The sequence below is a fragment of the Chinchilla lanigera genome, unplaced genomic scaffold, assembly GCF_000276665.1.
Source record: "Chinchilla lanigera isolate Chin_1 unplaced genomic scaffold, ChiLan1.0 scaffold00056, whole genome shotgun sequence".
NCBI classification, from domain to species: Eukaryota; Metazoa; Chordata; class Mammalia; order Rodentia; family Chinchillidae; genus Chinchilla; species Chinchilla lanigera.
The window spans coordinates 4,900,000-4,925,311 of NW_004955457.1; the positions used below are offsets into that span (position 1 = coordinate 4,900,000).

At 35.4% G+C, this 25,312-nt stretch overlaps 1 protein-coding gene across 1 annotated transcript in view; it reads right to left on the reverse strand.

Moving 5' to 3' along the window:
* The window catches only part of Cps1 (carbamoyl-phosphate synthase 1, mitochondrial), a 113,269-nt gene that overhangs the window by 51,884 nt on the left and 36,073 nt on the right, over positions 1-25,312 (reverse strand). Inside the window, exons 14-21 of the mRNA XM_005396941.2 lie at positions 22,784-22,973; positions 21,629-21,786; positions 19,927-20,055; positions 17,003-17,147; positions 15,324-15,534; positions 13,528-13,726; positions 9,641-9,817; positions 5,901-6,019 (exon numbers count right to left, since the gene is read on the reverse strand). Of these exons, the coding sequence (XP_005396998.1) occupies positions 5,901-6,019; positions 9,641-9,817; positions 13,528-13,726; positions 15,324-15,534; positions 17,003-17,147; positions 19,927-20,055; positions 21,629-21,786; positions 22,784-22,973 (1,328 nt within the window). The remainder of the gene's footprint in view (positions 1-5,900; positions 6,020-9,640; positions 9,818-13,527; positions 13,727-15,323; positions 15,535-17,002; positions 17,148-19,926; positions 20,056-21,628; positions 21,787-22,783; positions 22,974-25,312) is intronic.

A 25,312-nucleotide genomic window follows, 5' to 3' on the forward strand; every position in this document is an offset into this window, starting at 1 on the left:
TGCTATGCCTCATGAGCAAGTTAAATAAAAAGTCAATGGAAACTAGCATGCGTAGGAGAGGTCGTTCAGAGGGAGTGTTTCAGCTAAGGTGACACCTGCATTATTGCATCTGCGAGAAGTTTGTGGCTGCAGGGAAATGGCCAGCTTTACTGAGCTCAATTTAGCACTTGAACGACCAAGTGGAACTCACCAGGCTTGCCCTAGATTGTTTTCCTAAGCAATAGGCATGCCTATGATTTTTCAGCCCTCACCAATGGGCATACTTTATCACACTGAACATAGTGATGTTCAGATGGAAACTGGACCCTTGAAAACTACACTGTACTCTCCTTTACTACATCGATTGTAGTAATAAGTGGCAGTGAAGGGGAAAGAGGATTTTAATATCAGAATTAGCTTAGCAAAGGAAACACTCCCTATAAACTATAAATACTGAATAAAAGCAGTTCCTGTATAATTTGTACATAAACTCAAATTTATGTCAACAATTAAAAGAGAAATAAATCTAAAACTTAACTTCCAAAACCTACATGGCATGAGATGTTTCTCATTGAGTGTATACCCTACTTTTAAACATCTAAAATGGGTGAAAACAGATTCTTTTTAAATTGTCATCTACAATGTTACTTTCATGGGTAGCATTGGTCATGAACCAGAGAAAATGGATCTTTCTAGCAAAACTGCCCAAATTTAATGAAACACAACAGGACTAACAATCATCATATAGTAGAAAATCTTCCATTTGGTAAATAAACATGGAAAAACCAGGAGTATTCTGAAGTTAATCACATAAAAGAAGTACTGAGAACAATACAGCTTAGATTTAGCTAATAAAAAAAGCCCAATTGTAGAAATTAAGCCTGTATAATAATATCCTGAAGTTGGATATGTTGGTTGGAAATAGCTAGAGAAGTCCCAAAATAAAAGCTACTAAATTCTAATTTTAGAGTAACAGGCACAGAATAAGCAGGTACTCAAAGCTGGTAATTGGAATTCTCACGTACCTTTCCTGCTTGTTCATATTTCTTTTTCCTTTAAGCATCAGGATTTTCTTTCACTATAAAACTGCTAATCCAAAGTGATATTATAGATTATAATGTTTTGTATTACTTGTAGCAATGTCAGTTCAACCAAGGAATCCTTATACCTGTGCTTGTCTATTGATTATTAACACAGTTGAAACATTTATCATGAGCTGGCTCACAGCAAGAGGACTATTATTGGATAATATAACCATACTGAAAGTGTCTTTTATATGTAGTCTTATTCCTCCAGATATTATCTAACTTACATTTCTATACCCCTAAACATAGATAGTATGTATTTATATACTTAACTAATCAAACAGGTTAAACATCAAATATATAACAGTTTAAATATCAAATATCCTAGACTCTGGAGTCCTGCTCAGGTTTGAACAATGTGCTCAGAACAGTGCCTGATATGTGTTTCAAAAAGTTGGTGATTATTACCTTACTTTGAAGACATTCAGAATTGTACATTTTGAAGACGTTCAGTATTATGGAATCAAAACTCAAGTTTCTGTATTAACAGAGTTCTAAATCCACTCTTTTGTTACTATAGAGAACCTTCTACATCAGAAGAGCCTAGTTAACAAAGACATTTGATATATTTATTTGACTAAAGGTACTTGCACTTCTCTCCAGGCTGGATGTTTTTGTATGACTAAAATTAAATCTATGTACTAATCAAGAAAAGGACTGTGAGACTTTTGTTCTTTTAATAGAAAATAAGCACATTTTTCAGTGAGTATTTATGGAAATTTTAAAAGGGAGAAGCACAATGTGTGAAAGAGTAAGTGTTAGCATGAATAAGGGCTAAATTTTGGATAGGTCAGCAGTAAAGTTTGTGCACCTCTTGCAGTACAAAAAAAATACTTCATCTTTGTCAAACTCTTTATAGAGGTCTCTGATAATGTGAGGTTAGTGGAACTTTAGTAACCATTAAACATCTAAATTCCAGTGTATAGCCATAGAAGGCCCTGGAAATACTATGTGATACTGTTCGCATCACACTGAGTAAAGAGAAACTTATCAAACCTTAAATAAATCCACCATAAATCCTATTGCCCTGGGTAATGCCACTGTACTAGCTTATAAACTGGGAAAACTGCCTTGAATGGTAAACTTTTCTAGGATCCTGTTGGGCAGCCATAAACAATTTAACAGGAAAAGGAAAAAAGTCAGTTAACTCAAGTGGGAAAGAGAATGTTTTTCTGAAGCAGTCTGAATAATGATTATCACTAAACCAGTAATTGGATACTGCTCTGGAAGTTTTGCAAAGGTTGCCATTCTATGCTCATGGCATGGAAACTGCTTCCTCAGTTCAATGGAGATGATCACTCAGAGCAAAAGGACTGAGCTGATTGTTCTAACACCTGTTTACCTTTGCTTATCACCCTGCAGAAGGCTGGGATTTCATAACACATATTTACCTCTAACCTTCAAGTAAAGGGATCTCTTACTACAATTTCTACTTTTGCAAAGGCACAGAAAATTCATCAGATATTTCCATAGTAGCTGCTTTGTTATAATGATTGTTTTGTCTTCCCCATATCAGCTTACTGACAGTCCATATATTCTAAATATGTGTGTATATTTGAAATCAAAGTATAGACTTCATTTCAGATGACTATAGGCAAATACAAGCCACAAACTGGGCATCAGTTCAAGTGGTTTCTGACCTCTCTTAGGGAATGTGTTCATTAGATTTCCAAATTTTAGCATAACTAACAATTGTAGAGCATGAAGTTTGGTTCGTTAGCACAATAGACTGCTATTGATATTGTGATAGGTATAGTGCTGTCACTGTTTCTTTAAAAATATGTCTTGTATTAAAATAAGTGAAAATACAACAAAGAAAATTAAGATAATGCATGGCAAAATATATAAACACATGCAAAGAATGACTCTTGAAATGAACATTTAAATGCATACATTTAAAATCATGAAATGCTCTTTTTCATAGCAAGTAGTATTTTGATTTTCAAAAAAGATAAAAATGCTTCTTGACCAGTCACCATGTACCAGAGGTCATTTATATTTATGTCATTTTAGCTTCACAAGAAACTATGAAGTAGATATTGACAGCAAGAATGTGAGGATGGAAGAATGAAGGAGAGAGTGCACCCATGACTTCAGAGTGGATAGGACTATTTCCCAATAGATCTGGCTCTATAGCCCATGCTGCTTTAATGCACAAGGAAGGAAACCAATAAAACTTAATCCAAGTATAGCGCTCTATATTCCTCCTCTCGCTAAGTTTCTCTTCTCCCAAATGAGAGCCTTGTTGCCTATTTCCTAAGGGACCCATGTCAAATTTGTAAAGAAACTTGCACACATTGGCACCAGAGATGTGCTGAGACAGGAGAAATTTGAGATCCTCTGATAACACATCAAATAAACAGTTACATCCAGACCCTATATCCAAAATCAGATTTTCCATCATAGGAGAAATTGAGATCTTTAAATCAGTGCAAATGTAAAAAGAGTAACTAATCTTCTCAACCCCTCTCCAACCTAGTAAACTAGCTACATTAGTCAGCCATGAATACAGAACTGTGATTATTGTTGGAGCAGTGCATACCTAGAGAACTAACCCTTCTGAATATTTAAATGCAGAGGGGAAAAAAGTACAAGAGTTTGTGGTCCAGGCTAATGGTGAGGATAAGAAAACAGGGTGAGGACAGCCAAGTCCTACACCCTTATAATTCACCAGTTTTTATATCCTTTTAACATCAGATCCCTACATGCCACAGAAGGATAGAGACAGACAGCTTCAGTGGCAAACCATTCTTTTCATTTACCTAACATTTGTAAATAATAAGCATCACCAAATAGTTCATATCTGTGCATCACTGACACTACAAAAAATAAACAGGAAATTGTCTGTCAGATAATTGAGTTCAGGTCTGAGGTTTACTTATGCTATCTCTGAGTTCCACGCCAAGTTCCTTTAGCTTTTGTTGTACAATATGTATTTTAACCTCCCTTGATGTAGACACATCAGACAGATAATAAATTATTTGGGGGAATCTTTTAAATCATCACAAACTTTATATTAAATGTTTTTAATACAGATCATTATGAACAAGATAGATTATCTTTATTTTTAAAATACACCAGGAAATGGAGATTGAAAATTTCTCATTATCAGCAAATAAATGTAGCAGAATGTAGAAGTCAGAAAGACACTGTAAGTGATCTACACAGTGAGTTGTTTGTTCCAATCCTCCAAGGATCTTTTCGTCATCAATATGCACTTATTTCTGCTCAGTTAGAATCTCAACCTGCCTACTGGCTGTAACAGAAACTATTCAATTAAAACATTAAATTTGTTCAAAAATCAGAATGTCTATCAGGTGGAAATTTAAATCACAATAACATCTGCTACTTCCCACCCGGGTCTCTTTCACTGCTACTCTTGGCGTACTGTAAGTTTCTAGCACCCTCCTGTGGTTTAATTGGAGTGCTTTCATAGGCATCTGGAATCGCTGCCTGAAACTGAACAGCAGAACAAACCATAACTCAACGTGGAAGCTCTGCTGGCATCATAAACGAAGAAAGAGAATCTCAAGTCAGCAAAATTCTAAGATGAATGTAGAGGCTCAATTCTTAAATTATTTGCTATCTGCTGTTCATTTTATGTGACCTCTTGAAAGGATGATTTACAGGCAACTAAAGCTGATTTCTTTTTTGTCTGATAGGAATACCCAGGCTTCAGAATCAAGCACTTGACAGGGCAATTATTAAATAGATTTAGAAAAAAAACATCTAATTTCGCTGCAAAGAAAAGCAGGTATTCTTATTATTGCCCAAGTGGTACACCCCTCAACTAGACCAAATCCAGCTACTGAACGGTATATTATAGTTGCTAAATAGATGAGCAGTACTGGCTTTGAGATTGTCTGCTGTCCTCAACAACATTTTAAGTAATTAAATTTTCTCCAATCATTTGAGAATAATTTACACATACACACACACACACCCTTTCCTTTTCTAAACATATTGTAAAGCTTCTTTCTAATAGCAGTCTTAACATATTGTAAGGCTTCTTCTTTCTAATAGCAGTGTATTTCAGAGCTCTCTTAGAGGGGAGAAGCTGAAGGAGGACCGTACTATGTATCTTAATTTTATAATAAATGCTCCTCTTATCTTGTATACATGCTGAAGACCCACAATTTTCTAAGCTTCAGGTGCCTCAGAAAACACTCTTCTTGTGGAAGGTAAAAAAGTAGATTTTTTTTAAAACACTAAGTTTACTAGAATAGTCTCAACATGAAAAGGAAGTTAGAAATAATTGGCTATGCAGGAGATAAAAATGTAAATTGGTGAAAGGTAAAGAGTTTACTAACAAAAACCTGAATGTGGATTTCTTTTCATGCTGATTTGGAAATCTCACTGTCACCAGCATCAGAATGCAAAAGGAATGCCTTTCTCATCAGGATACACCAATGTGTACACTGATATTAAAAGTCAAAGCTGGACTTCAAAGTTTAAGAGAAAAGTTATAGAAAAGAGGTATTATTCATTTCATAGCTGAATGATAAAATTGAAATCTAGGTAATATTTGGTAATTTAACAACATGAACATGCATACATGTGTATCAAGTATTCGTAAATTCAAAAGACCTGAAGATCTCATCACAATGTTTGATGGTGAGAGCAGGGATAGAAGATGGTTACACATATTAATAGATATCTTTGAAAGACAAATTTTAAAAACTGTCACTTGGCTTCTGGTAATGGTGAATATTTGCTGATGCTGATGCTATTTACTCACTGAAACAGAATTTTGGCTAAATGCTGAAAGGTAAGACAAAGTCCCTTCAGCGATTGCACAGAAGATACCTGGAGTGAGTATGAGCCATCCTGCCTTACCTATTGAGCCCTTTCAGTGTCTTTTCCATGTTTAAAATGTCACGCATCTTATACAAAAACCACTTGTCAATGGATGTGAGCTTCTCGATCTCATCAAGGGACATGTTGTCTTCCAAGGCCTGACAGAGAGAGAACAGAAAGTTTCATTGGCAAATTTGAAATGTATTATTTGACTGGAAACATAGAGCAGCCACTTTTCTCCACATCATTCAGAGTCAAACACGAAACTGACATCGCTGATGTTGCTTCCAATAACCCTAAAGATATTGCTGACTATCTCCACGGATGGCACCCAGAAGAGGGACTTGCCTTGAGCTGTCACAGTGACCTGTGCTCAGTGGAATCCTAGTGACTGGTCCTGCCCTCTGTTACACGTGTCCTACACTGGACATGTCTTTGGAATTAAAGAAAATCTCTTGCAACTGTAGTTAAGTCAAGTTGGTTGGTAAGGAAATCTAAAATCAATATACTGATCATTAGATAACCGTGATAGTTATCTCCAGCAAGCAACACACGTTCACTGTCTTGTTCTATTTTCAATTCAACATACAACAGGCAATGAGGATCCGTGAGTCCAATCAGTCTTGCCACTATTTTTTTAAGAATATTTCCTCACAAAGAACTTCTAACAGAAAATTATTTTGAATCAGTTACCTGACTTTTGTGCTCAGACAGGTATTCTTCAAACTCCTAATAAATTTCAAAGCAATGTTGTAATAATTTGGGATCGATTTGAGACAGCCTAGTCTTTCCCCCAAGCTTCTTTTGGCACTTTCTCAAGAATGCAAGTACAACTGCATCATAAAGTTAAGTAGAAAATGCAGCTGAAAGGAGAGGTAAACCACCAAAACCAAAACTTTCAAACTCAAAAGAGGCTCCTTCTTATTATTTCTATGAGTGTATATGTAGATATATATGTGCATATATAACATGTATATTATATAGATATATATGTAAATGTTGATATGCACATCATGCCAGTGAAGGTAGATTGTCAAATTGATTCGTGTGGGAGACACCCAGTGGATTACAAAAGATACTGCCAAGTCTGTGAGTGGATCATGGAGGCATGACATTGGGTACTGTGTCTGATGCTTCACAACTTCCTCTCCACTCTGCTTTCTGACCCCAATGAACTAAGCAGATTTACTCTGACGTATCCTCCTGCTGTGATGTTCCTGCTTACGTCAGGCCACCATGGACTGAAACCTCTGAGACATGAACCAAATAAATTGTTTCTCCTTTAAATGGTTGAGGTTGGGTATTTTATCCTAGTAATGAGAAAACTGACTAATATATACACACACAGAGATATATATTCTCTGTTGAAAAATAATAATATTTCAAGCCACTTTATTTTAGGATGACACCCTATATTTTTATTTTTTGATGTCAGAAAAGCCTCTACCATATGTATTGAGATACAGCACGGCTCACAATTCTATGGGCTAGAATAAAATGATATCTATTAGGAACATCTAAAATCATAGCTTTCCTAAGTCTAATTGTGTTTCCTTGATGAATTCTTCCTGATGTTAAGTCATATTTCCAGGGCCTATAATCTATGTTATTTTCCAACTGATTAAAGGAACAATTAACTGTTGCCATCAGAATTGTAAGGTAGACTAAACCTCAAGTTACTTATACTTTTAACAGGTCATAGGAAGTTTTCATCCAGTCACGCATAGAGAAGGAAGACCCACAACCCTACTGTCATTTCACCATGAGGAAGAATAACTCAGTCACGTTTGTAGCTTTAGACAGAAAGCAAAATCCTGCCAGTCTCTTAGGACCACATCTCCCTGTACTCCAGCTTCGCCATGTTACACCGCGGTAACAAAGTCCACAATGACCCCAAACATGTTTGAGGTTACTTTAATGTTCCCAAACTTAAAAATATTGCCTTGCATTCTCCCCAAATCAAAAGAGATGATGATCCAGTCATCCTGAAATAAGACTGCTGAAAAAAATCAGACCTCAGAGCAAGTTGCCCTTTTCTAAGAATCATGAAAGCAAGGGGAGATTTACACACTCCCTTCATTCTTTTTCCCCTTCAGCCTTCCACAGTCCTTACACTCTGTCAAAATCACCAAGTTCCTGGCTGCTGTGGAAATGAACAGTAATGATGACCTCTAACAAACAGACATCAGTTCCTTCTCCCAGCGCTCTGGCAGACATAATTTATATTTCAGGCTCTGCACTTCTTGCTTGTACATAGAGTACTCCGTGCAAGAATGAACCTCCACGCATTTGCCCTGAATTCTCAGCTTTTATACGTGTTAGAAAAGAATGAGAGATTTGCTTGAGTTTTACAGCCTAGCTGGGAACTCAGAAATGCTTTCCTTTTCCATCTGCCTCAAAATGGGAGACATAGGGTTGCCAAACTTAGGGAAAAATATCTATTTACTGTCCTTGGCCTGAGGAAAAATTGTGTGTATGAGTGCATGTGTGTGTTTTAATGCATCCACAAATGTGCATGTGAATGTCACAGTTGCTTTTTGAATAAAAGACCAAATACAACAGGAACAATATTAATTTTAAAAGGTGAAATGGCTTTCTAGAATAATTTCTCACCACTGCACTCCTCCCAACATCTCAGAAAAATGTTTATTTTGAAATCCAACTTTGAAAACATCCACCAAAAGATAATAGTGTCCCCTGGGATTTCAATGGGATGTAAACATTCTAAATTTTAAAATCATAAGAGTGAGGAGAGTACATATTAGATTCAGTGAAGAAGACATCCCTTCCTCTCCTTCTCCTCTCGCCCCAGGACTCTCAGCATATGGATATAAAAATTACAGTGAGTTCAAAATCATAAACGCTGCATTTTTCTGTTGCTCCAAAGGCAAACGATAAAGTGGATTTCTTTCTTAAGGATAAAATTTGTATTTTCTCCAACTCATCCCATATGCACACATACACATAAAATGGTTAGCGGGGCTTTGGAGACCCAGTGTGATTTGATACTGTTGAAGGATTAATGCCTGAACTTCCTTAAATGTCAAAAGCCATTCAGGGATTTCTGACCAGATTCCAGCTGCCCGAGTCACCTTTTATACAATCAGATGAACTGAAACTTCAAAACTCTAAGCACAGTAAATATGAGAAAGGCTTAATAAGGCATGTAATTTGCATCCGAAGGAAGTAGAAGTGAGGAGATGTGGGGCTTCTTTGTTCTAAAATAATACAATAAAATAATTACATAAAAAAGCCTGTAATCATAGAGGTTCTTTAGAGTCTGCCTTTGTTGTTATTCAAACACAGAAAAAATAGCAAATAAATTAAAATTATGCTAGGGTCTTAGGTAGCACATACTAAATGACACAACCATATGGGCTTTCTTTTCTAAATACAGTTTTACACATTTTCAAGGAATGAGGGATGAAAGTATAGAAAATGGCAAGTCAATATTGTCAAATTTACTTAAGATTATTGATACTACATATACTAAGAGGAAGAGACATTTTATCTATGTAATAACCTTTTAAAACTGCAACGTGCCATGAAGCCCAGGATTACAGTCAAATAAAACAGGATAATCTTTTATTAATTATAAAATAATTAATGAAATCCGTGTAAGCCCCCAGTCTAACTCTCTATTGAACAAAATTAAAAAGTTTTCCCCAAATCCCTGAATTTCAATACCACTTTGTGGTTTGGTTTTCCCAAAGTCCATGCTGACTATATTGTAAAAGAAAAAAATAAAGAGTAGCTCTGGACCCCCTGGCATGTATTACCCTGGCAATGGCGTAGATGCGCGTGCTGGATGGATCAGAGAGCTCCTTCCTGAGGTCCAGGTTAGACGGCCACTCTTTATTCATTGGGAGACGGGAAGTGAAACCATCTACAGATGGATGACACATCCGGAGAGCCTTCTGGAGAGTCTCCTCAAACGTGCGGCCAATAGCCATGACCTATAACACACATTTAACATTTCCTATTGAGAGAAGGAACTTACACATTTTAAATTTGTAATGATTAGATGCAAGATATTTTCCACAAGGATTAAGAACAAAAAAAAAAAAAAAAATGACAACACTGTTCAAATTTTAAGGTATTGTTTTTCAGTTGTGCATTCTCTTCCTCTATGGTTTTAGTGTAATGACATTACATCAGTCTTTTACCAGTTAGAGAATTCAGCTGTATTTGCTAAAACTGATGAGCAAGTTACCTGTACTTGCTTTGAGCCATAGTAATATATTAAAATAAAGAAAATGTGGCTGGAGCAAACAGACCCTTTCTTAATACCTTCCCACTTTTATGATGCATTCTTTTACTATAAAAAGCAATAAAGAGAAATCAGATGTTTAATAACACAAAAACAGAAGGGTTTGTTTGTGACAGGTTTTTGGTATGTAATTCAAGCCAGCTTTGTTTTGTTTTTTTTTGTTTTTCTCCAGTACCGGGAACCAAACTCACGACCTTGCGCTTGCCAGGCAGGCGCTTTTGCCACTGAGCTAAATCCCCAGCCCCTCAAGCCAGCTTTGAACTCACTAGGTAAGCTAGGCTGACATGGAACTCACTCCGGTCCTCCTATCTCAGCCTGCAAAGTGCTGGGATTACAGATGTGACCCACTGCACCCAGCTAGAAGTATTTTATAATGAGTATCAGTCAGTATTCATGAAAGCTTGGCTTTCTTTATAGCTAAGAATTAAAGCTAATAAAACCTTGAGAGTCATAACAAATATTTACAAGTTATTATTTTGAATGTAGATGGAGATTAAATTCCCCATGACAAATTCAACACATCTTCCTACAGTCTTTACAGCTGAATGTATACTAATCCATTAGAGAAACCAAGTTTTGAGTTGGTTTGAACAAGTTACAAGTCAGAACTAAACTTAAACTGGCCTTGCAATCTACCCAATTATTTTCATTAGATAAAAATTGTCTGAATCTTTCCAAGGAGTAATTTATTATGCATTTTTGCTCTTCAATTTAAAATAATAAGAGCCGTAATGCTGCCTTCAGTAAACTTTGGTGATTCCTCAAATAGACTCCAATTCCCATTAGTGTCAGTATGGGAAACCGTCATGTCAATTGTGTGACAAAATACATATTCAAAGATCACTAAAGCCAAACAGATAACCTTTTCACACTGTTCCAAAATTTAATTAGGATTAAAGAGAGTCACAAGAGCAAGGATAAACAAAACTTTAGTCCAGTTCCGATATGATATTTGCAAATCATAGTAGCATCTTAAAAAGTTAGACCACATATTTATTCATTGTATAGCTCAGAAATAAAAGATAATTGTCAGAAATCAGGTATTTTATGGTGCTATACAATAAAGAAAAGATTTTGGGATATTTAATAAAATTTAAAGTATTACATATACAGAATTTAGCCTTAAAGTAACTAATCTCATAAGTGACCCTTCATATTAGTTTACTGTTCTTAAGTCTACAATATATGGAATCCATTCAATAAAAAAGAAGAAAGAACACCTATATAATGATTAGGCATGCATAATTGTGTTTGCTCAAATTCTGTGCTTTTTAATACTTCATGTTATTAAAATTCATTTTCATTAAGTGAAAATTTCACCATTTTTCAGTAAAATATCATGGCCTTCCTTTAACCCTTCCTGCTACATTCTCACAGCATCCATGCATAAATATTGTATTTTAACTTTCATCACAGAATAATTCATATTAGAATTGATCCTCTTTGTATATTCTGAACTTACCAACTATATCAATGCATTATGATTATCTAAAATTCATTGCTTTATCCACTCAGTGTCTTGTATGTGGTGAGAACTCAGGAAAGGTTTGAGGATTTGAGTTAAGCCAAATGTAAAGTGTTAAATATCCTCTACCACAAAAATTTCTCAGATAATAAATCCCAAATAAAAACATTTTAAATTCAAGTTTTTTTAGCCTGCAAGCTTTACTGTGAACATTAAGAAAGAGAACATTTCCCATGAAGTCAACATTAAATAACAATTGTTTTTTGGCTAAAACACAAACACTACCAAAGCAGGTTTTCACACCCTGGAGCTCTTCTCCCTTTTGCCCTGAAAAGCATGATAGAAAAAATAAGATTCATATTGACTATGGAGGGAGAAAACCCACTACTTGGTGTTTCACAGCAAGACATTTTATTTAAAAGGTCCAGTTGTCTCTTATCTGTCATTAATTTAGAATCATCCATTTATACCTTGGAAATTAAGAAAACTAGTAATAACACTGCCTTTCCTGTGACTATGATTGACCATTAAAATGCCTTCTTTTTTCTTCTCCTCTATTGGTGATGGGTTTACACTGTTTCCTTTGACTAGTGGCATATACAGAATTTCTAAGACGGTTAGTCTCAGCCTCGCCTGTAATCTTGTGTTACAGGACAAATGAAAGTCAGTACAGAATAATACATCACAAATAATCTTTTTCTCTACACTCAAGCCAGTATTGATATCTAAATAAAGGTGATAGACAAATAGATAGATGACAGATTGATAGATGACAGATAGATAATAGATGGTAGATAGATAGATAGATACAGATAGACAGACAGACAGGGATTCATTTCATGCACACTTGTACTGAGTGTTTCTTTTTTTTTTTTTTTTTTTTTTTTTTTTTTTTTTTTTTTTTTTTTTTTTTTTTTTTTTTTTTTTGGTTCCAGGGATCAAACTCCAGTCACGCATACTTTTAAAAGGTACTCAAAAATCTACCCTTACATACCATTTGTGAATAAAATTAAATAACAGTAATAACAATGGTTTACATTGAGGTGTAGTATGAATTTGCCCTCAAAAGCATTGCTAGACCCTTTACATGCAGTAACCTTAACCTTGTTAAGAACCCTGCAGGGTAGGTATTATCATTACATGTCTCAAGTGTGAATTCTGAGGCTGGATATCTTGCCTGAGCATCTCTATCCCAGAAATGGCAATCAAGAGCTACACTGAGTTCACCTGGCTTCAAGTCTCACGCTCGCTGCCAATCTCCTGAATGTAAAGAGAGAGAAGCTTGGTGGAGAAGGAAAAGGGAATGAATGTGAGAGGCAAGGAGCTCGACTCGTTTCCTCCCTCCCACACTGAAGAGTGCGGCATCTTTGAACATGGTATAATCAAAAGCTGGCTCTAACTTTAAATAGTAAAACAAACATCATGACAAATCTTCTAAAGATGCTCAAAGCTTAGAACTTACCAATGTTATAAAGAAAGGAGGCTTAATATTCTATTGTGCCCCTCTCAATTTGGACCTTTTGAGCTGGACAGGCCCTGAGAGATAATCTACTCGGCTTCTCCTTTATAAATGTGGAAAGCTGAGGTCCCAGGAGATGAAAGCCACAATTCAAGCTAATTCTTAACCATCAGTTCTCTAGTCCTTTTGATGTCTGATATTGCCTTTTATGTTATTTTACTATCTTGATTATTTGATTACAAAACATTATAATTCAACCCTATTTACATGAATGTGGGTTTTTATATATGTACATGGACAATATATATTCTCACATCTTTTGACTAGAAATATTCTGAATTTAGCAAAATAGCTATGCAACAAATGCTGCATGTTAACACTCATATAAAGAAGAATCCAGGCTCTGGGCAATTTGAACATTTACAGTGGTGTTAGGATTTTTTAAAATGACTGAAAATAACTAAGAACTCACCTCTCCTACACTTTTCATAGAGCTGCCAATTCTGCTAGAGGTTCCATGAAAACGATCAAGGTCCCAGCGAGGAATCTTGGTAACCATGTAGTCCAGGCTAGGTTCGAAACAAGCTGACGTCTTCCCGGATACAACATTCTGGATTTCTGGAAGTGGGATTCCTAGGGCGATCTTTGCTGCAATGAATGCTAATGGGTAGCTATAAAGAAGACAAATTTCTTTTTGGTTTTGCTTTTTTTTGAGCAATGAGTATTGAGAATAGCTCAAAAATATAAATTGATCTTTCTTTAAAATTCTAGTTTTATTCCAGCTTCATGTGTAACACACCAGATTCTCTACTCTGCATAAATATTTAATAGCCACTTACAAAATAATACAAGTTGTGATAGAGCTGAAAGGCAATGGAGAATCTACTTCCTGTGCTGTGCATTACTACTATTCCTCTTATCCTTCCCCTTTCCAACCTGAAATCAACGGTTTCCATGATAAATAAGATTTAACCTCTAGTAGTATTTGACCTCCACCCAGATGTGAATCTGCAGGTATTCTTTTGAAAAAACATGTATACCTATCTATATCGAGAAAGACAGTACCTAGAGAGCATTGTAAAGGTCAGAAAATGTAGGACTTACAGGTTTGGGTTCTGGTTCTGTCCCTAAATTATGTTTAAACATTGGGTCCCTTACAAAATAACTCTGGAAACTATCCACATCTAAAATGTCAGTTTGGGTAATTTTATTTGAGAAAATAACTCATAGAAGTACAGAATTGAATAGTAGTTCTTTAGTACCTCTTCTTATCCATCAGATGAGGAAACTAATGGAGGCAGCTAGTGTCCCCAAAGTCACTCAGTTCATGGAAAACCAAAGTGAAAATTCAAGTCTTGTGACTCCTGACTAGAGCAACACACTATCTACCACTCCATGAAGTACTGTGTAGCTACATACACACAAAAAAAAACCCTACAGAAGCAAGGATTTTTGTTCATTCAAATATGGTGTAATTTAAATGTCAGATGCTAAAGCTATTAATAGAATAAAAACTTTTATTGTTGTTGTTGTTTTTAGATAGGGTCTCCCTGTGTAGTTCAGGCTGGCCTGGACCCACTATGTAGCCCAGGCTGGCCTCAAACTCACAGCAATCCCTGCCTCAGCCTCCCAACTGCTGGAATTACAGGTTGTGCCATCATGCCTAGCTGAACAAAAGCTTTTAATTAAATTTCCTTCTAATTATGCTTGCTTGCAGTTTTTAAATGGACAGTGGATTTATTTACTTGTTTGAAGCATTTACCTCTGGAGAAATTCTACCTTATATAGGCTTGTGGAATTTTTTACTCGTTCACTTATTTTAAATAGATAATACTGTATGCTTTTATCAAGTACAATATCGCTAAAATCAAAATTATATACATTGAAGGTTTGCTTTGAGTGAACTAAATTTTTACTGACCACTTAGTATGCGGGTATGTACCAAAATAAGCCAGCTGAAGATGAAAATGAAGGACTAATGTATATTTTTAATATTACCTGCAGAGTGCAATTAAGAAACAGATCTTTCACAGCGCACTTTGACTATACAGATGTTGATTAGTTTATTATTAGCCAGCAAATAAAGCCAGCTAGCAATACCATTTGCCTGAATCTGTCAACAAGCTCATTAATAATAATGTCTTCAAGCTCCCAAGAGTGATTTCTACCTAGCTACAGAAAGGGAGGATATAGTTTACAAGTGCAGCACAGTCTTCCAGTAGCAATCCATTTTCTGCTTCTGTTTGCAAACCCGTGGTCAATCCTTACCCAGTAGCCTTTGAGGCCAAGGCAGAGCTTCGGGAAAGTCTGGCATTCACTTCAATTATGCAGTATTCCATTGAGGTAGGGTGAAGGGCAAACTGAATGTTGCATTCACCCACAATGCCCAAGTGGCGCACAACATTTATCGAAGTACGTCTCAGCATCTGAAACTCTGCATTGGACAGTGTCTGGGCAGGAGCAACAACAACCGAATCCCCTGTAGATCCAAGTAGCACTCATTATTGGATGGCATCTTTTAATAACCAACTCCAGTCACTTAACAACCTACTTAAATGACACAAGACATAGTCTGAGAGTTTACTGGGAAAATAATTATCTTAAGGTTGTGCATTATACATACATAAAATATATGAGATTGTATATGAGAGATAGTACGTATTCTGCCTAATTCTTGATTTACCCATGCTATTCTGACACATGATTTATGGAAACCCCTCTAACGCTGCCCATGTTCCCCTAGCTATCAAAGCTTCTCATCTGCCTACGCAGTTGGCAATGCCTTCTTCAACTTTGTATCTCTTCATTCATCTCAAATTATTTCTGTAGTTGTTCTTTCAGTTAAATATTATCTCCTTTTTGCCCAGTCTGGATCATCAATCTTTGGTCTGTCTTATCCCTTCCATTTCCAATTGCAGCCCCTTGTATCTTCAATCTCATGGTCCGTGGTTTCTCTATCCATTTTTCTACAAGTCTTTTCATCTCTCTTCTGCCAAGAAGCTTATCTCCCAACACGGCCACACATACAAACCTTTCCTCTCTTTTTCTACATGACTAAACTTCTCAAAAGATTGCCTAATTTCCTGAGCCCTTGCTGCCATATAATCTCTTTCCATATGACTTCCAGAATTAATTCTGCATTGAAATTGTTCTCATATATCTAAACGCTCAAAGGAAATCTTTATTTTTCACTTTCCATAGCATTATCATACTGTCAAAAACACATCTTTAAAAAAAAACATATCCTTGCATTGGCTTAGTTGATACTGTTCTACCCTGGGTTTTTCATTTCTTCTTTCTTTGTCTTCAGCACCTCTTTTTCCACCCACCCTGTAAATGTAAATGTTTCCACAGCTCATAGCTGACCCTATTCTTTCCTGTCTCTACACCTGGAATACTTTATCTACATCTTCAACTTCAGTTATTTTCTTCATGCCAAAAGACTTTGAACCTTTTATTTCTACCCTCTTTTCTTGAATTCCATTTCCACAGTCTCAACTCCTTACTTGAGAAATTCACCCACACTTCAAATTAGCATTTCTAAAATACAAGTCATGATCTTTGCTCGCTTACCTAACTGGTTTACCTTGCTGAGAAACCTATTTTTTTAATATTATCTAAGACTATTTTCTCAATCACTTAATAACTAACGCCTCAGTCTGTTTTAGGCCTTCTCAACCTCTTTACTTTTAACATTAGTCTTAAAGATTTTACCCATAGGTCATTACTTATATTTGACTTGTTCCTCAGTGAAAACAAAATATCACCTATATTACTTCATAGGAATTTTGGGAAGAGCAAGTTAAATGTACAACTATTTCCAGTAATATAAAATGTTATCATTAGTCTGGCAGTCAGGAATAGTAAACAACTTCATAAAGATTGCTATGGTCATCAGAAACATGAGCTGACTATATTACTGTAATTCTTGAATGTTCTTTGCCTACCTGTATGTACGCCCATAGCATCAACATTTTCCATGTTACAGACAGTGACACAGTTATCATCAGCATCTCGGACTACTTCGTATTCTATTTCTTTCCAACCTGTCACTGATCTCTCCACCAAAATCTGGTTGGTCATAGCAAAGGCCTGGAAATTGTTGACAAAAGATATCAAAGGGTGAGAAAGGCACTGGTTTAAACAAGAACATTTAGCAAAAGACATTGGTCTAAATCCTCATTACCACTGAAGTCTCAAACTCAGTCTTCACACTCCCCAGCACCCCAGAAGCCACAATGTATCAGAAAATCAGTGAGATCAGGAATAGCATCCTGCAGTGAATATGCTTGATTTACATCATTGAGCCTTGGCATTCAAAGTGCTGATATGACATTAAATCAAACTAATTTAGGAAAAAGAGAAAATAATTGAGCAATCAAGCAGAGGGAAATGAAATTATTTCAGCAGCTAGGCTTCTGTGAAACCAGAAAATGTGATAAGTCCAAATAAATGTGTAAAAATAAGTCTAAAGACTCTGGCTTCCTCTAAAATAGCTGAGGATGCTTTGTACAGTGACACACACAATAAAAGTTAGTGGATGTTGATGAGGAAGAGAAAGGAGATGATGATGCCTGTAAACAGTTAGCCAAGATGGCATATGAAACTCGGGAATTAGAAGAATCATATGCAGCTATTATTATGGCTAATCACTGCCTAAGTGCTTAAATACTCTGTGTCATATATCATGCATGCCTGATTAGACAGATATGAATTAGTATAATTATCATTTCATATTGACTGCATACCCACAGTTGGTAGAATACTGAACCTAAAATACGAAAGAAGCAATCCCTGACCTTAAGACATATAGTGAGTGATAATTCAAGACAAAAAGTCCATGTGTCTGATAATATATTTGATTGGGAAAGACAATCAAAGGAAGGGAGTTGGAATTTTTCCAAACTATTAGTAGGCTGTATAATGAAATAACAATGCAGTTTTTAACATTTTCCGTAATGTATCACACCACTATCTTTCTTAACCTCAACATCACTACAGGCTCCAGGATGTGCAACTGCAAATGTGACACATTTGTCCCCACAGCTGCCCATGAGGATGTTCTAAAAATGGTTAGGACACTGTGTCGCCAAAGCTAACAATGTAATAATGATTAATCTATCATCTGGTTTGCCTGCAAATAGAAGAAATATAGGAAACACGGGGTATGAATTCAGAATAGCTTTTTCCATTCTAACAAAGCAAATGACTACTTGGATACATAGAAAATTTAGATATTTTCCACCTGTTTTTCTCAGCTTTTTTTTATTCTTCATTTCACATCTCAAAAGGTAACTTTAGGACCTAGAGAGGTTAATGCATCCTCCACTGGTATTAAGACAACCAAAAAAGAATAAGGGGTAGCTTAGTTTGTCATGATGTGATTAATCTCAAGGGAAAAGTTGAGTTTTCAACAAGGAAAAGCATACAGCAGCCTACTGATTACTCTAACAGAATGTGAATGATTAGAAAACTGTCCCACTCCAAAATTGTCTTCATTTTACATAAAAATTTGGGAATTCAAAATTGCTCTCTGTGCAGTGAAAAGTTATTCCTAAACTGAAGTCACTGTTGACAATAATAATAATGAGATTACTAATATTCAGGAAACTTAGAGCATCTACTGTGCTAGAGAAAATAAATATATTTCATATCTTCAAAACATGTTCTTGCTTTAAACATACGATTGAGAATTACAGAATAAAAGCCAGAAAAACTTATATTAAACATAGTTCCCTTTTTATGATAATTTTAGCAACTTTAGAAAACCTAAATCCAAGTCGTTGACACATAAGTCTGTCATAGCCATGTTGATATCTTGAATTGTATTTATTTGTTCTCAAAATGCAATGCTAACAATTCAAGGTTCTCCTTTTGTGTCAGCCTAAAAGGTAAGTAATGATAGAGCAACAAGCTGTAGTTGAGCTATTTACTAAGCACTCCTTAAAAAAGCCTTCACAAAACACTTCCAGATTACAATTTTATGCTGCATAGGAGTTGCACAGTTGTTTGGGCTGCACACATGTTCATCCATTCAAGGTAATGACTCAGTCTCCAGTATTGCCAGTTATGTTCTGTGGACAAAGAACATAGCCAAAAGTCTCTGGAGCAGTGTTTCCTGGGTTAATCTCTAATTTCAGAGCTAATCTAAATTTTCTCCAGATATTTTCTTTAACATTGAAGAAGTATTGGGGCTGGGGATTTAGCTCAGCGGCAAAAGCGCCTGCCTGGCAAGCGCAAGGTCGTGAGTTCGGTTCCCGGTACCGGAGAAAAACAAAAAAAACAAAACAACAACAACAAAAAACATTGAAGAAGTATTAATATATTAAAGTTATTTTGTTTTTATGTTTTCAGGTTAATAAACAAAGCTCAATCATTTACTAAACTGAGAGTTCTATACTGTGTGTAGCATACACATCTGAATTGTGGGTAGTCAAAACTATGCATGGTGCTTTGTTTCCTTTACTGGATTGTCACATTATTTCCCAAAAAGATGGAAAAATTGAAGCAGTGCATCTTGCTTTTTTTAAATCACCAAAATATGTTTCAGTATTATGAATATTTTAGAGTGGGTGATGAAGCAAAGGGAGGTAGAATTATATTGTTTGTATCACTGAAGTCAATAGACTGTAAAATAAAGACAGACTTTAAGGTTGAGTGACCACTGGTTCACCCAGAACTATGTTGGCTATCATCCTGGCAGAAATAACTGCACTACATTTTAGTCTTTTTGACAATATTTTAAAGAACAAGATAGTGATTTAGCAAATAAAGAAGGGGTCATTTTTCATGTACATAACATTCTCTAATTAAATGGATATCTCAGCCCAGTTATTTGGTTGGTAAGAATATTGTCTATAAAAATACCTACCTTCGTGCTGAGATCCAGTAAGGTCTCCTTGTTGGGACAGATGCCTGAGCCTAACCCACCCAGTGCATAAGCAGAACGGATCATCACAGGGTAGCCGATGGTGTCTGCTGCCTTTAGGGCATCCTCAATCTGGAGGGAAGACCAAGGACACCAAATTTGAAAAACTGACCACAGTACAAAAAAAGGAGGGGGGTAATATATATATAGATACAAATGATAAAGATATAGATGATATATAGATATAGGTGTAGATAGATATAGATAGATGATAGATATAGATATAGACTTAGAGATAGATATAGAGATAGGCTAGATAGATATAGAAGATATGATACAGATATACATACAGATTAGATATAGATATAGATCAGATATAGATATAGATGATATAGGTATAGGTATAAATATGATATAGATATAGCTGATAAAGATAGAGTCTGGAAATTCAGATAAATCAATTATTTGGAGAAGATATGAAAATATGCTTTCATCTTCTAAAAATCAAGGGTTAAAAAATAAAAAATAAAAAAGTGTTATACAGAAATTAAGTAAAATTCTAGAATTTTAGGAGAGGTGTTTTAGTAAATGTGTGTGTATTCACTATTTCTGGTAAATTATACTTTGATCCCAAAAAATGAAACCACAGAAGCAAAAATAATCATTAATACATTTGATAATGGAACATATATCAAATTAATGAATTTTTAATTTCAGTGTAAAAGTTTATTTTTAAATGAAGCAAAGTTTTCTACTGGTGGAACTATCTTAGTAATATCACAATAAGCCATTAAGAATACCATATAGAAAGAAAATTTTCATTTTTCAAGTTCACTCCAAGGATAGTCTTGGAAGCTTAAAAATTTTTTTAACTTAGAATACAACATATGGTGGCTCTATTTTTCTGTCGTGGAATATTATTACACTACCAATGGACCTCTCCCATATGCCTGTAATGTGAAAGATACTTGGTAGCTTTCTTCTATGAAACATAAATTACCCAACGGTAGTCACCCCAACAGAAGCTGCCTTATTCCTAAGGATCTACCTATTTCTACAATTGGGAAGTTGCATTAAAACCGCTGTTAGCATCTCCACTTCACCAAGTATATGCCTGAAATTGAAACTAAAGTCAGGGGCAAAACAGGTATACAACTAGGTGAGTTTTTCTCGGCGACATTAACAGCCTATCAATAGGCAGAGTATACAGTGCAAATGGGTAATAGGAAAGCAAATTATTTACCCTTTTTTTAGATGTCTAAGTCACAAATTTCCCATGAGTCTAAAACATTTATCCCCTTCAAAAAATGTTTTAAATTCAATCTCATTTGCAGAGCATTCACATATACCAGATATGTGACTGGCCCCAGGAAAATAGCAAACATTAACTTAGTATTGCAAATTAATGTGGTTCTGGGGTTCATTTCAGCAAATCTGAGGTTCACTGGCACTTCCACCTCTGATAAACTGGTTCATCTCTGGTCTTAGGTTTTTCTTTTCATAAAATAAAACATTAACACCTATTCCTAACATTTAAGCATTGAATGCTATCATTAGCACACACTATCCTAAATATACTAACATATTTCTGGAATAAAATGCAGGTTTAATAATTTCAACTATTATTGCTAAACATGACAAAGGGATTCTCCCTACAATGCCAGACAAATAGTATCCTTATTCCCCAAGAATGAGGATTCCTTACCGATTCCACTGCAAAACTTGGAGCAATCTTTTCGTTAATCTCATTTAATTTGTCTGAGAACAGCTGCCTGTCTTCTGTGGCCATAATGGATTCCACTGAAGTTCCAAGGACTTTCACCCCATATTCCTTGAGCACACCTCTCTTGAATAGTTCCACTCCTGCAGAAGAACCAATATAATTAGCTCTCACAACATCAAACCCTGTGTTCCTCAACAGATACCTAACCATAATTTTTTTTAATCATAAAATTAAATCCATGAAACCACTACAGTCCAGAATAGAATTACACTTGGAAAAAGAATTGAACCAAAAATTCTGAAAACTATCTCACAAAACGTATTTCTTGTGTTCCTGATACTTATATTACCACCATCTGCACATCAATTTTATTATCCTTACTAAAATAAATCACAGCCATACACTGCACCTTAAGATTTCAGCACGTTCCCCTTCCTTTAAAGGTAATATTCTTATAATGAGATTCTATTATTTAAATAATCTGAGATACATTGGTATCTATCTGATTTTTTTAAAAATCATCAAATTATTTATAGTTCTACTGCCTTCCATCTAACTTTGGGTGTCTTTACTGTTTAGCATAGAAATTATATTCCCAATTGCTTGCCCTAGCTACCTAGAGATTCTCACTCGTGATCGAGCTGCAAATATCTGAAGCACTGCAAAGAGAGTAAAGCAATGCACTAGGGGGAATCCCTGAAGAAAAGGTAGAGACTGATGTATGTTATGATGACAATACATGTGAAAGCCACAAAAACAGATGCTGCAGGACTCATACAAAATCAATGTTAACTTTCACTTTAATGAAATAAACAATACAAATTTTCACTTTTCATTTGTAACAGCTCTTAAACGTTTGTTGACAAAAGAGGAGAGCAAATCCTGTGACAGAAGAGAGAATGCCAAGAAGCCTATTTGGCTACTCTAAAGCAATAAAAAGAAAGATTTCTTGTCTCTCAGGTATTTGTGAAACAAACCAGGCATCAGATGATGATTTTAGATGGCCCCTTGCTAACTGCTTCTTCACATGTTAGAAGAGAGGAACACAATTATTATGTGGATTCAGATAAAACCGGAGAGTATACAATGCATAAGCACATGGGTCGAAATTCTGCAACCAGATTTCAAAGCACTCACCACAGTTCAGAGCTGTCTGGCCACCCATGCCTAGAATTAAGCCGTCGGGGCGTTCTGCCTTGATGACCTCTGTGACAAACTGAGGGGTGATGGGAAGGAAGTAGACAGTGTCGGCCTGCTTCAAGCCCACCTCATTGGTTTGAACTGAAGCAATGTTTGGGTTCATCAGGACAGTTTTGACATTTTCTTCCTGAAAGAAACCATGTGATCAAGTACTTGAATATATGGTCTAACTAAGGGAACGGCTACCATCGAATGAAAGGTTACCGAGTAATAACGCTTTCGGACTATTCAGGGGGCTGGCTTTAGAGATCAGTAAGACAGCAAGTGAATGGAAATAAAATGAAGACAAGCATTTTCTCAAAGAAAAGAATACATTGTTTAAAAGCAAAACTATACAACAACAACAAAAAAAGGGTGCCTCACAAAGATCACCAAGAAGTCCTTATCGCTAAAGGCATCAAGCAAAGCTGGAGGCCATGTCTATGGAATTTGTTTAGAGGTCTGCAAATAGTTGACTTTAAAAGATCAAAATATTCCAAAAATTTTTAAATGAGTAAACATGAAATGGAACCAAGACAACATCAAAAGCTGTCATCTCTTCTATTATTTGTCAGGGAAAAACGGAATATACATTTAAAATGTAGGACAATGTGTTCCCTTCTTGCTAGAAGAACTATGAGCTTTTTGCTAGCCCAGTTTTTTCCAAAGATTCATGCCTGTTGTATCACTTTAACAAGGAGCACTATGCAACAGTTTCTGCACATTAAATAAAAAGAAAATGACACATGGCAAAACAATTAAAATATAAATTAGTGGTTGTATTTTGAAGGTATGTCTCATAGGTATGCATGTGTGTACACGTGCCCAGTATATGCAGGATGGTATTCATAGCCTTATGTCATTTCTACATCTAAAGAGACTTTAAAAATAATTCTTCACTTAGGCCACTAAGAGTAATAATTTTATAAAGTAGGATGAGGGTCGCTCAGGGAGAAGTAATTCTTATGAACTATGGCCAAATGGTTCCTGTTATTTCACGTTAGTACCTCAATTTTAAACTTTTCTAAAAAGTCAACAAAATATTTAGATGGAAGTATAGAAATCATCCTTTCAAAGCCCTGTGCATACGTGGAGGAGTAGCTAATAAAAATTAAATGTATTGTATGCTATTTTGTATTTAAGTAGTGCCTTAATGCATACAACATACTTTTTATTAACTTAGTTGATTTTTATAGTGACTATGAAAGGGAGTTCTACCTCTTAGATGAAGAAATTGAAAATTAATAGATTAAAGAGTTTGACAAAGGTCAAATAGCTGATAGGTGGCAATATTAGGACTCTAAACCCAGGGTTATGACTCAAGTCCTGCGCTTTATCCTCAGTGTGAGTCATGGCTCAAGACTTTTTTAAAAAATGGTTTAGGATGAAAGTGTTGTTATTACTAACAAAATGTTGAAAAGACACAGAAAAAACAAATCCATTTTGAAAGTATATTGGAATGTAAGTAATTGAACCAAAATTGAAAACCACATCATTAACAGAAGTTATACCAAGTCTCTCTACTCAAGTAACAAGAAATTTAAGTATACCTACATGTTTTCCTGAATGTGCTAATCAATAAATATGACTTTTTATAAATTTGCAGAAAGAACTCATGCATTTCCATTTTTTTCTAGTACTGAGGATTGGACCCATGACCTTCACACTAAGCTACATCCTGAGATATATTTTTATTTTTTATATTGAGACTACATCTCACAAAGTAGCTAAATCCATCAGCTTGGTCTTAAACTTGAGATCCTACTGGCTCAGACCCCCAGAATGCTGGGATTACAGACCTGAACCACCATGCCCATAAAACATCTATTCATTTAAAAACTTCAAAGCTCATGTCATTTTAATTAATTTTACATTATTTTTCTATTTTTCCTAATTCTGATTATAACACAAGTGCCATGTAATTTTAGTAATGCTTTTAGCATATAAATTAATCTTTATTAACTTCTTCATGAACCACAATACAATATCTAATAATTTATGCTCTTCAGCTAAAGATGGCTACACAACGTAAAAATACAAACTGTGAAATGTGAAACCTTTGTAAAATTCCGAAATAGCATAAAAATGTTATGTCATTTGAAGGTATTTTAAAACCTGAACACATCGAGATTGACCTATGATTGACCTAGATTGCCTAACCAATGTAAAGCATTTGACCTCTATTCTGGATCTAATAAGAAATTCAGTCATCAGACAATGAAGGTATTATTTTGGAAATATGTCCAAAAAGTACATGTGCATGTACACCCATGCAGAAAGGGAGAAGACTATGAAAAAAAGAAGACAAATAGGAAGACCAGTAAGGTCTTCCTATGTTCTTCTTTTCTCTAGATGTCTACTAGGGAAAGTCTTTGATTACACAATACTTTACAAAAAAGGAAAGAAAGAAAGAAAGAAAGAAAGAAAGAAAGAAAGAAAGAAAGAAAGAAAGAAAGAAAGAAAAAGAAAAAAAGAAAGAAAGAAAGA